At 44.7% G+C, this 11,690-nt stretch overlaps 1 protein-coding gene across 1 annotated transcript in view; it reads left to right on the top strand.

Moving 5' to 3' along the window:
* Nucleotides 1-10,103, top strand: part of GYPC (glycophorin C (Gerbich blood group)) — a 59,322-nt gene extending 49,219 nt beyond the window's left edge. The window contains exons 2-3 of the mRNA XM_045299286.1: nucleotides 8,118-8,168; nucleotides 9,442-10,103. Of these exons, the coding sequence (XP_045155221.1) occupies nucleotides 8,118-8,168; nucleotides 9,442-9,638 (248 nt within the window). The 3' untranslated portion in view covers nucleotides 9,639-10,103. The remainder of the gene's footprint in view (nucleotides 1-8,117; nucleotides 8,169-9,441) is intronic.
* Nucleotides 10,104-11,690: the final 1,587 nt, after the last annotated feature.

Here is an 11,690-nt window from a genome sequence, read left to right as displayed (position 1 = left end):
CCAAATTCACTGCCATTGAGTCAATTCGGATTCAGCGTGACCCCCTGTGGATTTCCGAGGTGGTAACTGTTTCTGGGAGTAGAAAGCCCAGTTTTTCTCCTGAGGTGCTGCTGGTGGTTTCGAACTGATGACTCAACAGATCGCAGCCCAACGTGTAATCACCAGGACTCCTTACATTTATTATAGAAGGAATCATTTCCTGGTTCTCTGCCAGTCTCAGGATTACCAGCACTCTTGAATCAACAGTTGCCTTCTGAGCTAGGGAGCTCATCTTCCAGAGTATCACAGACATCATTCTGTAACAATCCATAGGGTTTTGATTTCCCTATTTTTTATGTTTATCTACCGGCCTTTCTTTACCTCAGTGTGGAAGCTCCACTGAAACTTGTACACCCTGTGTGTCCTTGCTGGTGTTTGAAATGCCAGCAAGCGCGTCCGGCATTTACACAGCAGCACACAAACCACGGTAGTGCAACAGACTTGACAAGTTGGGACAGCGCTGGCTTCCTCTCCAAGAATGTTGGCCAAAAGGCTTCTCCACTGGTCCAGGAAGTTGGAGAAGGTATTCAAATGTAGGCCTTTCTGAGAGGCCAGCTCAGCCAGGTCCTGCATCTGAGTGGGACAGGATGACAATTCCAAAGACCGAGTGCTGCTGGATCTCTGAGGAAGGAAAGTCTATGCTGTTTAGCACCCAGCCTCTACCCAATTCTCCTCAGAGAATGGAGCTTTCCTCCTGCCTGCAGAAGTGAGGGGCTTTGCCAAAACTTGACTCAAACCACAGGTGGCATTCCTCTGCGTAAGCACCTGCATCCGTGGAAGGAGTGAGAGGAGTAGGGGTCACCAGCTCTTTTGCACACTGGGCAGTTTTTCACTTGAAATGGAAATGTGCACATGAGGAGGGAGCAGGAGCTGGACTGACAGCCCTGGGAAAGCTGTAGGCCCAGGGTAGGACCTTTCGTCAGGGAGGCTATAGAAGTACAAAGTAGTGCTATCTAGGATGTTCTAAAAAGGTCATTGCCAACTGGAAGTACAACGATTCTAAAAACAGATGAGCGCATGGTCACAGCTATGCTAACAATGCCATCGTTAAAAATGTTGTTAGTGGTTTTCAAGCTGGCATCCTTACCAGGTTGGGGAAATCATGTGTGAACACAAAGTTCAGAAAGGTCGTTCAGAGGGACAGTAGTGACTCCATGCCTAAACTATGCCCCAAGCTTGGCTTGTGGAGTTACAGAAGATATCTGGACATAGCAACACAAGACAGGCAGGGTCTGGGGTCAATGGTATTTGTAGACCTTCTAGGCCAAGGCTTTGAAAGTTCTGTGAAGTAATTAACAACCGTTGTGAAGATCCACCGATCTCTTAGCTGTAAGAGCAGGATGCTTTCATTGTGAATGTTTGGAAAGGACAGAAATCTATAAATTATAAATCAACACCGTCTATAGGTCCCCACTCATCAACTATTCATCAACAGTACAGGTGTGTTTTATTTCATTCTTTTTTTCAAGACCATTTTATAGCGTTCATATCATTAATGTTTATAGAACTCTGTGCCTTTCACTCCAAAGTCATAGAGGTGCTGCCAGGTAAGCATTGAACTGCTAACTACTAGGTTGGTGGTTCAAACACCAACCACCAGCTACAAAGCGAGAAAAGGATGAGGCTGTATGCTCCCATAAAAATGTACAGTCCAGGAAACCGTATGGCAGGTCTATATGGGGCAGAATCAACTGGATAGCAGTGGTTTCGGTAGTTCCTTTCCCATAAACATGTCCTCACCTCACTAAGAATTTTCCATGCATCCTTTTAATCACTGCTTAATAACATATCTAACATGCAGATCACATTTAAATAACCCATTCTTTAACATGAAAAATGGAGCTGCTTCTCCCTCTCATTTTATTTCTCACATGAGACATTCCGGCACCTGGGTTTTTGTTTTCATTTCAGATTATTTCTCATGGATCAATGGTGTTGTTTTCCCCCCTTAGGTGCCAACACGTTGGTTCTGACTCATGTGAGCCCAACCAAATGAACCTTGTTCATTCCCGTTCCATCCTCACAATTTTTGTCATGCTGGAGGCCCTTGTGGTCAGTCCAGCTCATTGAAGAGCTTCCTCTTTTATGCTCACGTGACCAAGAATGATGTCCTTTTCCAGGAACTGGTCTCTCCTGATGGCAGACCCAAAGTTCACGCCACCAAGCCTCTTCACCCTACATCTTAGGAGCAGTCTAGCTGTACTTCTTCTAAGAGAGATCTATTTGTTCTTCTGGAAGTCCATGATGTTTTCAATATGCGTCTACAACATTATATTTAAAATGCATCAGTTCTTCTTCCGTCTCCCTTATTCATCATCCAATTTTCACTTGCCTATGAGGTGATTCTTTTGGCAGGCAGCGGGGCGCTGTAAAGAGGTATACTTGTTTTTCAACACTGTAAAGGGGTTTTGTGAACAAGATGTTCCCACTAAAATATGTCCTTAGATTTCTTTTTTTTTGATAAGGAGATTTATTTATTTTTATTTTATTTAATTAATTTATTTTTTAATCGTTTGATTAGGGGCTCATACAACTCTGATCACAATCCATACATACATCAATTGTGTAAAGCACATTTGTACATTCATTGCCCTCATCATTCTCAAAACATTTGCTCTCCACTTAAGCCCCTGGCATCAGGTCCTCTTTTTTCCCCTCCCTCCCCGCTCCCCCCTCCCTCATGAGCCCTTGATGATTCCATGAACACTGATTACTGATCCAAATAAATTTAAATCTCTCAAAACTTTTATGGTTTCTAATGTTGTCTATTGGCCCAGTTGTGAGGATTTTGGATTTGTTTATGTTGAGTTGTAATCCACCATGAAGGCTGCAGTCTTTAATTTTCATCAACAAATTGCTTCAAGTCCTGCTTGTTTTCTAAAGCAAGGTTATGCGATCTCAATTTGTGGGTTGTTAAGTCTTCTTCCAGTCCTGATGCTGTGATCTTCATATAGCCCAGCTTCTTTGAGGATTTGCTCAGTGTGTTAGTCCAGGTAGACCAGAGAAACAAATCCAGAGACACTCATGTGTGTGAAAGAGAGAGCTTTATATCAAGGAGGAACTGGATATCAAGAAAACATCCCAGCCCCGTCCAGATCAAGTCCATAAGTCTAATATTAGTCCACAGGTCTGATATGAGTCCATAACTTCCTTTTTAGATTCATGCAGCACTTGCAGTGATGCTGAATGGAGGAAGATCACAGGCAGGTGGATGGCAAATCTTGTGGATCCGGTGGTGATGGAAGCATCACAGGGCTGTCTCTGCAGGTCTCCGCTGCATGGCTCACTTAGGTCTCAGTATAGCTCCATGTGGCTTGAAGTTGAAAGCAGAGAGAGAGGGAGCGTGTGTTCCACTTCCAGGGAGAAAGAGAGGAAGCTGCCAGAATCCGCATGCGAAGACCATGTCCACAAGGAGGCATCATCAGGCTGTGACCTGATTGACAAGCTAGACTCTATACCCTTTGACTTATTTTATCAAGTTGATATGAAATTATGTAACCACCACACTCAGCATACAGACTGAATAAATAATATGGTAAAAAGTTACAACCCTGAAAGACACTCTTCCTGATTTTAGACCATGCAGTATTTTCTTATTCTTTTCAAGTGACACTGTCTCTTGATCCATATACAGGCCCCACATGAACACAGTGAAGTGTTCTAGAATTCTCATTCTTCTCAATAGTATCAATAGTTTGATAATATTGGTAACACATGCCCTTGGATGTGTTTGCATAGTAAATAAAATAAAAGTAAACATCTTTCTGGTATTTTCTGCTTTCAGAAAAAATTTGTTAGACATCAGCAATTATATCCCTTGAGCCTCATTTTCTTCTGAATCCCACTTTAGTCTCTGGCAGCTACCTGTAGATGTACCGTTTCAAGCATCACTGAATTATCTTCAGCAAAATTTTACCTGCATGTGATAGTAATGATACTGTTAAATAATAGCCACATTCTGTTAAGTCACCTTTCCTTGGAATGGACAGATATATGGACCTCTTCCAGTTGGCTGGCCAGCTAGCTATCTTCCAAATGTCTGGCATAGACTAGGAAGTGCTTCTGGTGCTTCACCAGCTTGCTGAAACTTTTCAATTGGTATTCTGTCAATTCCAAGAGTCTTGTTTTTTGATTTCGGAGAAACTTGGAATTATTCCTTCAGTACCATTGGTTCTTGATCATATGCCACCATAGGGAATTGTTGAATACCATTTCTGTATATTCTTTCCATCATTTTTGATGCTTCCTGCATTATTCATGATTTTCTCCATAGAGGCCTTCAATGCTTTAACTTGAATCTTTAATGTTTTCTTCAGTTCTTTCAGCTCGAAATAAACTGAGCAAAGGCTTCCCTTTTGGCTTTCTAACTTCAGGAATTTGCACATTTCACTATAATACTCTTCTTATTTATCCCTCTGAACTTAGTCTGTGGATAAATGCTGCCCTTGTAATCTTAAATGGTTGGTTATTCCAACATAGAGGTGAGTTCAATTCCAGACCTAAAGGCCATAGTCTTGTGGGTTTCATCAGTCTCTATCTGACCAGTATGCCTTGTTTATTTTTAAATTTTCAATTCTGCTCCATATTTTTCTCCCATTCTACCCAAGACATTCTAATGTGATCCTTTTCAGAATGGATAGTGGTAGTTGGGTAGCATCTAATTCTTTTGGCCTCAGAGTTGTGAAGATAGAAGTTTGTGTGGTCCATTAGCCATACAAATTGTATCCACATGTCTTTCAGGTTATATCACTCTTCTCCTGGAGAGCTTTTTACCACACATATTGCTGGTCCACTTCAATGTTTCTGACGCAGTAGGTCTAGGGGGACCTGGTCATTTGCATTCTTAATTTATTCCCTTTTTAAGCCCTTGTTGAGGAGCTGATAACAAGGGCTTAAATAGAAACTAAATGTTTACAAAATAGTGATGGCAACATATGTACAAATATGCTTGATACAATTGATGTATGGGTTGCTATATAAGAGCTGTAAGAGCCCCCAATAAAATGATTGTTAAAAAACAAACAAACAAAAAAAACGTATTCCCAGGGATAATAATGCTACTGGTGCACCTTTCCCAGCTGTCCCAAGTTTCTTCCTCTATGCTGTTCTGACATCTGTGGCCAATCTGACTATGAAAAATTGACTGAACTCTGGTAGTAATCACATCATGCACATATGACTTATACAAATTCAACTCAGTGCGTATGGAAGAGGTGGGCGTGAAGAGAGATAATTTGAACACGTCAGGCTTGGCTTCCCAACATTCCCTCCATGAGCATGCACTCTAGAAAGAGCTCTATCAATGGGAAGCTCTATCAATGGTCTCAGGTGCTGCCCCAGGCCGACTGTCCTGGCCAGGAGTGCTTCTAATGTTTCAAGATACATATTTGGACACACGATCCTAGAACCCAAACCACAAAATTCACCCAAAGTAATGAAAGTCTCTTATCTAGTACTTACCTAGCTCACCTAGGCTCGTGTCTGCTCATTGCCTTTGCAGGGCTAAGTACTCTGGAACCAGATTGTGTGCACTTAAACACACATTAGCAGCGTTTGAACACTCATTAACTGCTTTTGAACACTCAGGAAAATGATTCCACTTTGCTGGGACTTAGCTTCTAAATCTGTGCAATAATAACTTCGACCAAATAGGGCTTTCACATGGACTAAACCCAAAACTATAAAGTTAATATTGACTTATAGTGACCCCCTAGGACATAGTAGAACTTCTCTTTATGGTTTCTGAGACTCAGTGGCTAATGGGTTTGAACTTGCAAACTTATGATTAGCAACTCAATGCTGAGCCCAGAGCACCACAAATGAGTTAAAATATGTCCGATGCTGACAAGACTATCTGATCATAGGAAGCTATCACTAGTTGCTGAAGAACAAAGCACAGCTCAACTGGACAAACGAAAGTATTGGTGTTCATCTGGAATATACGTAGGGATGATTTCTAGCAACTAAACTTGTGTAATCACCTATGCTGACTTGAGGAGGGCGCTAACTTTTCTTACTAACCTGAAAGTAAGGAAGTGTGGCTCAGTGAATAATTATGGACTAGAACATCCACACACACACATTCATTTTAGAAATCATGCTTTCAATAACTTCTGAATACCTATTATGTGCTCTAGCCCCTATCTTACACTTTGTCATATTATGGTGGTTTGTGTGTTGCTGTGATTCCGGGTGCTATAACACAGGTACTTTAAATTCCTGTAGCGTCTCTCATGGTAAACAGGAACATCCAGACTTAAAAGGTCTAGTAGTTGACTTCCAAAAATTAGCCATTTAGAACTCTAAGATCACAATACTTTCCCAACATAGTGCTGGGACAGGAGCCCCTTATGTTGGAAGGCACCTAAAATATCAAACTTAAACTAAAGTCACTGCTACTGAGTCAATACTGACTCATAGAGACCCCCTTGTGGGTTTCTGAGACTGTAACTGTTTACGAGAGTAGAAAGCCTCATCTTTCTTCCTCGGTGCTGCTGGTGGTTTCGAAGTGTCGACCAAGTGGATCATAACCCAATTTGTAACCCTTACACCACAAGGGCTCGCAGTAGTCATAAAAACGAACTTGATGATGAGGGCAATGAATGTACAAATGTGCTTTACACAATTGATGTATGTATGGATTGTGATAAGAGTCGTATGAGCCCCTAATAAAACGATTAAAAAGAAAAGAAAACAACAACAATAACAACAAAATGAACTTGAGTAAACCAACCGGGCAATACTGAATTCTGTTGTACTGTGGGTTGCCATTAGTCGGAGCAAACTTGAAGTACCTAACAGCTCTAGGATGGATTCTGTGCCATGAGTGTGCTTATTTACACTCTCTGTGTCTTAGAACCAGAACATGACCTCAGCTTCCCCTCCTCCTACTCCAGGTCTGACTGCTATTCCGTTTTGGAAGCTTGAGCCCTCTCTGCTGCCCTTTCCGCTTGGTTCCTGCTTTCCCTCTACCCTGACTCCTGATATATGCTCGTTTTATCCTCTCTCCCATCTTCCCATGCCCACCAGCCTGCTCTCCTTCCCTGGGCTTCCAGGTTGGCCCTCTCCCCGCCATTGTCCTCTGGCTGGTTTCATTTCAGAGAGATCATCTGGCAGCTGCATTGGGAGATTATCATTCGCTTTCTCATGTAAGAGAGTATTGAGAGAACCTGATTATTAGGGAGCAGCCTCCCCTGCAGTAAGATGCCCAGGCAATGTAGTGGCAACATAACTTGCCATGTTAGCACTGATATTGCCATGATCTAATAACGACCACTTCTCCTCACTGCTCTCCTGGAGTGGCTGGAGGTCAGGGTGCAGTTTCCACTCACCAGGCCACTGAAGTTGGGAAAACCACTCAGGAACTTGGATGATGCCACAGGGTCTCTCCCACAGGAGGCAGTGCAAAGCCTTGTAGCGGGCCCTTAGGAGGAGCAGAATGGAGATGGAACAGTACAGGAAGAGGGAAAGGCACATGAGCAAGGCCCTCCATTTAATGAGCTGTGCGGTTGTGGGCATCTCTTGAAGCCTCGGCATCACTACCTGTGTTGTGGGCAAAAACTATACATCTCATAGGATGAATGTGAACGTTACTAAGTCAATACCTGCCATAAGTGGACACTCCACAAAGGGTCTGTTTTTATCATTATTATGGGGGTGGGGGGGGAATGAAGCTCAGAGAAACTGACATTATTTACAGTACATTCCTTTATGCACATCAGGAGTGGTTATTGGGTGTGCCCAGATATTGGGTTTCTCCAGAAACAGGACCTGGTTTCGGAATAGGACAAAGCAGGGAAACATCCGCATCGAAGCTCTGTTTCCCTTTGTGGTTCCTACATCCTCCTGATCTTGGCTAGGGGCCAAGCAGGCCCGTGTCTCCCAGCCCAGAGGTCTGCCTGTGTCCCATACTATGTCTGCCCTCACCAGGCCAGTGCACGATGCCTCTCATCCTTCAGCCTCTGTCCTTTGTACAGGCATAGGGGTGTTTGAGGAGGGCCAAGGGGCAGCAGGTCAGATTGAGGTACCATAGGCACAAGCCTCCCTCCCTCACCTTAGCTCTTTTGTCCTGTTCACAGAGTCAGACCAAGAGGCGGCCTTCACTGAGACCGACATTATCATCATTGCAGGTGAGTTATCCTTGGCCCCTGAAGGAGAAGGAGGAAGGTTCCTTAGGTTGCGGGTGGTCTTTGGGAAATGTGTACCCCTCCTCAGTGGTCAGTTGCAACGTGAAGCTGGAAAACCTAACACTGGGCCCAGGTGGAGAGACCAAGTTGCAAGATGAGCACATTTAGAAAGAGGTCCACACTCAGGGAATGGAGAGGCATGGTCTGTTGAGGTGTGAGGGTGAAGGTGGGTGAAGGGGACTGACAGGGGCTTCTTGGACTCCATCCTCTTCTCCTTCCCACACTCTCCTTGCCATCCTACCTCCATCCTTGACTCATTGCAAATCTTGTCCTACCCTTCCTGGCCTTGATTGGAATTCCTTGCTCCCTATTACTCATACTTGTGACACTGAATGGTGTCTCAAGAACGTCTGGGCTTCCTGCTTTGGGATTCACTCCTCTTATTAGCTCAGGGAACCTATAGCTCAGGAAGCATCTATAATTAGAGAGAAAACTAGCCTTCCAAATCACCCTCCCAGCCTTTACGTTCAGACATCGTTCAGGACCCCATTCTCCTCAGTCCTTTTCCTGGTCTTTCCCTCTCCTCCTTGTGGACGCTCCTCACCCAACCTCACTCCACAAGGAAAAACTGGGATCTGCGTGGAGAGTGGAGCAGCATTCAGGCATTTGAGAGGCACAAACTGCACCTCACCCAACCTACCCCACAAAAAAGTTCATAGCCCCCATGTACTTATATTATTATCCCTAAAGCGGCTCACATGTACAGTATGCCGGGCTTTCCTGGTTCTAGCCTTGCAAATTCTATGTCCCAGGATATCCATGGAGTTTTCCTGAGAGTCCTATATCCTTCCAGGGCCAGTCCTTCCAGCATGCGTACAGAAATGTATTGGGTCAGGTGTGCATCTGCGCTAGTGAGCACACATCTCCCTTCCTCCGGAGACAGTATGTCTAGAGCAGGGAGTAATCCTGGGATAGTATTCCCATGTCAGAATGCAAAGTGCTGAGTGAACCTAGAGTGTGGTGGGCCAGGACAGAAGGAAGAAAGGAAGGGGGAAAATCGAAAAGGGAGGGAAGGGGCAATTTAGGAGACAGAGAGAAGGTAGAGGGAAAATCAGGCAACAGTACGAATGAGGCTGGACTCGACCTCATGGTTTGGGGTTGAGAGTTGATCACCTGAGTATGTCTGTTCTGGGTAGATCTCTGTGTGTCCTTTCCTCCTTCCCGGGTCCTGGACTGTCTGCTCAACACAGACCCATGCATCTTCTCCTGCCCACAGGTGTGATTGTCGCAGTAGTCTTCGTCCTGGTCTGCCTCGTCCACGTCTTGCTGCATTATAAGTACCGGCACAAGGGCACATACCACACCAATGAAGCCAAGGGCACGGAGTTTGCCGAGAGCGCAGACGCGGCTCTGCAGAGTGACCCTACCCTCCAGGATGTCAGTGACAGCAGTAAAAGGGAGTACTTTATCTGAGAGGCACCAAACGATACCTCTTCGTGCCCTGGCTTCAACTCCGCGAGAGAAAATGCCGCCCGCCCACCCACCACCGCCACCCCTGACGGTGGAGTTCTCACCTTCCCGAAATATGTGCCTCAGAATATAGGGTGGTGTCCTAGAGCAGAGAGAAAGGTTCTCAACCCGTCGGAGGGACCCAGGGGCGCACGCTATGACCTTTCTCTGCTTCGTCAGGGAGAAGGCATGTCTAAACGCACAGACTCCCTAAGCAGTTCAAGCTGCCATCACGGGCCAGGCTTTGTTGGGTGGGTAAACCAAGGGGCTGGGGGAGGGAGAAAGGGAGTTTTTCTACATACTGACTAGAGTCAATGGCTTCGAAAGTTTGCCCGTAACATTTGGGGAACAGCAGGGGCTTGGGAGAAAAGTCACCTTTGCCTTCCGTTGATGCAACAGCTAACAATTGGAAATAAATTTGAAATGTAACCAAATCTTCTGAGTTACACGGCATCGCTGTCATTCACGGGAGGGAGATTGTCTGCGGATGAGAGAGGAGTCCCACCCAGAGCCTGCTCTTCGCCAGTTACTGTATATCGTGCCAAAAAGACAGCTGGGAGCTGGGAATGTCCACTTGCAGCTCAGAGCTCACAGGGTCACGTCCTTTGTCAACGTCATGAAACAAATGTAAGGATGACTGTACCTTTAGAATAGAGTCCCCAGGTGGCAAAGTGTTGATTTTTAAATGAATGATATTGGATACACTAACTAATTATGAGCAAATCTCATTCTTTCTGATTTTTAGCAATTTTACTTAAACAGACCCATACGTTATTAAAAATAGGATTGCTAGGGATGGACTCCATGGGTTTGAATCCTGCCTCTGGAGACAATTTTCTTTTCTACAGATTTTGGGCAACATTCTGGGCCTTTTTGACGTCACCGTCTTCTTCGCTGAGTGAATCTGATAATATGGGAACTCTAAAGCTACCTACCAGGTGCTGTTGCGTCCACTCCGACTCTCAGCAGCCCCACGAGTGTCAGAGTGAGACTGGGTTCCAGGGGTTTTCAATGACTGCTTGTTTTTCACAGTAGATAACCAGGCCTTTCCTTCAAGGCACTTTTGATTGAACTTGAACCTCCAACCTTTTCATTAGCCGCTGAGCACGTTAATTGCTTACAGTAGCCCGAGAATAGAGATGTGATGATCTACTCTCCTAACTCAGCCAATGAAAACGCTGTCGATCAAAATAGTCCAATATATAACTGATGATGGAAGGCATGGGACCAGGCAACGTTTTGTTCCTTCATGCACGGGGTCACCATAAATTAGAAGCTGGCCCGAGGACAGATTAATTGCATAAGTACTGCATTTACTGTATGTCAGGGTCAATTATTAGTGCTGAATATAAAGTTATCTCTTTTGTTTAACAAAAGTTACTAATCACCATCATTTCTAAATCATTCCTGAGGAATAGCCATACTTTAAATTGATTAACATAGACATAGGTCAATTCATTGCCCAGACTCTTGCATGTGGATCTTTTTAAGCCTTAGTAGCTCAGCATCACTCAGACACAAGCAGCTCAAAACCAAAGACCGAACCCAGGTGCTGGGCTTCCCAGGTGTGTGTGTGGGGGGGTTCCTTTGGGTCCATGGTTCTTGAAGCGACACCTTCTCTAATGAGACTCATTAGAAAGGTGTCCAGTACTTTCTATGGGAATATGAGGAGCCTCAGAGCTCAAAGACCCGGGAACGAGGAGACTGTGAGTCAAGGAGGAGTAGGGAGACTTCATACAATATTAGGTGATGGAGGGAGCCTGGTCAAGCCTTGCTCTGTGTAAGCCAGTCTTGATGGACCTTAACTTTCTCATCTATAGAAAAGCCCTAGTGACGTAGTGGTTACCTGTTGGGCTACTAGTCCCAAAGCCAGCATTTCGAAACCACCAGCATGTTCTGCAGGAGAAAGATGAGGCTTCCTACTCCTGTGTTTCAGTCTTGAGAATCCACAGGGGCAGTTCTACTCTGTCCTATCGGGTTATTATGAGTCAGAATTGACTCGATGGCAGTGAGCTT

Source organism: Echinops telfairi, unplaced genomic scaffold (genome assembly GCF_000313985.2).
Source record: "Echinops telfairi isolate 266 unplaced genomic scaffold, ASM31398v2 ScPeMD7_4;HRSCAF=17, whole genome shotgun sequence".
NCBI classification, from domain to species: Eukaryota; Metazoa; Chordata; class Mammalia; order Afrosoricida; family Tenrecidae; genus Echinops; species Echinops telfairi.
This window is presented reverse-complemented; position numbering and strand designations above follow the sequence as displayed.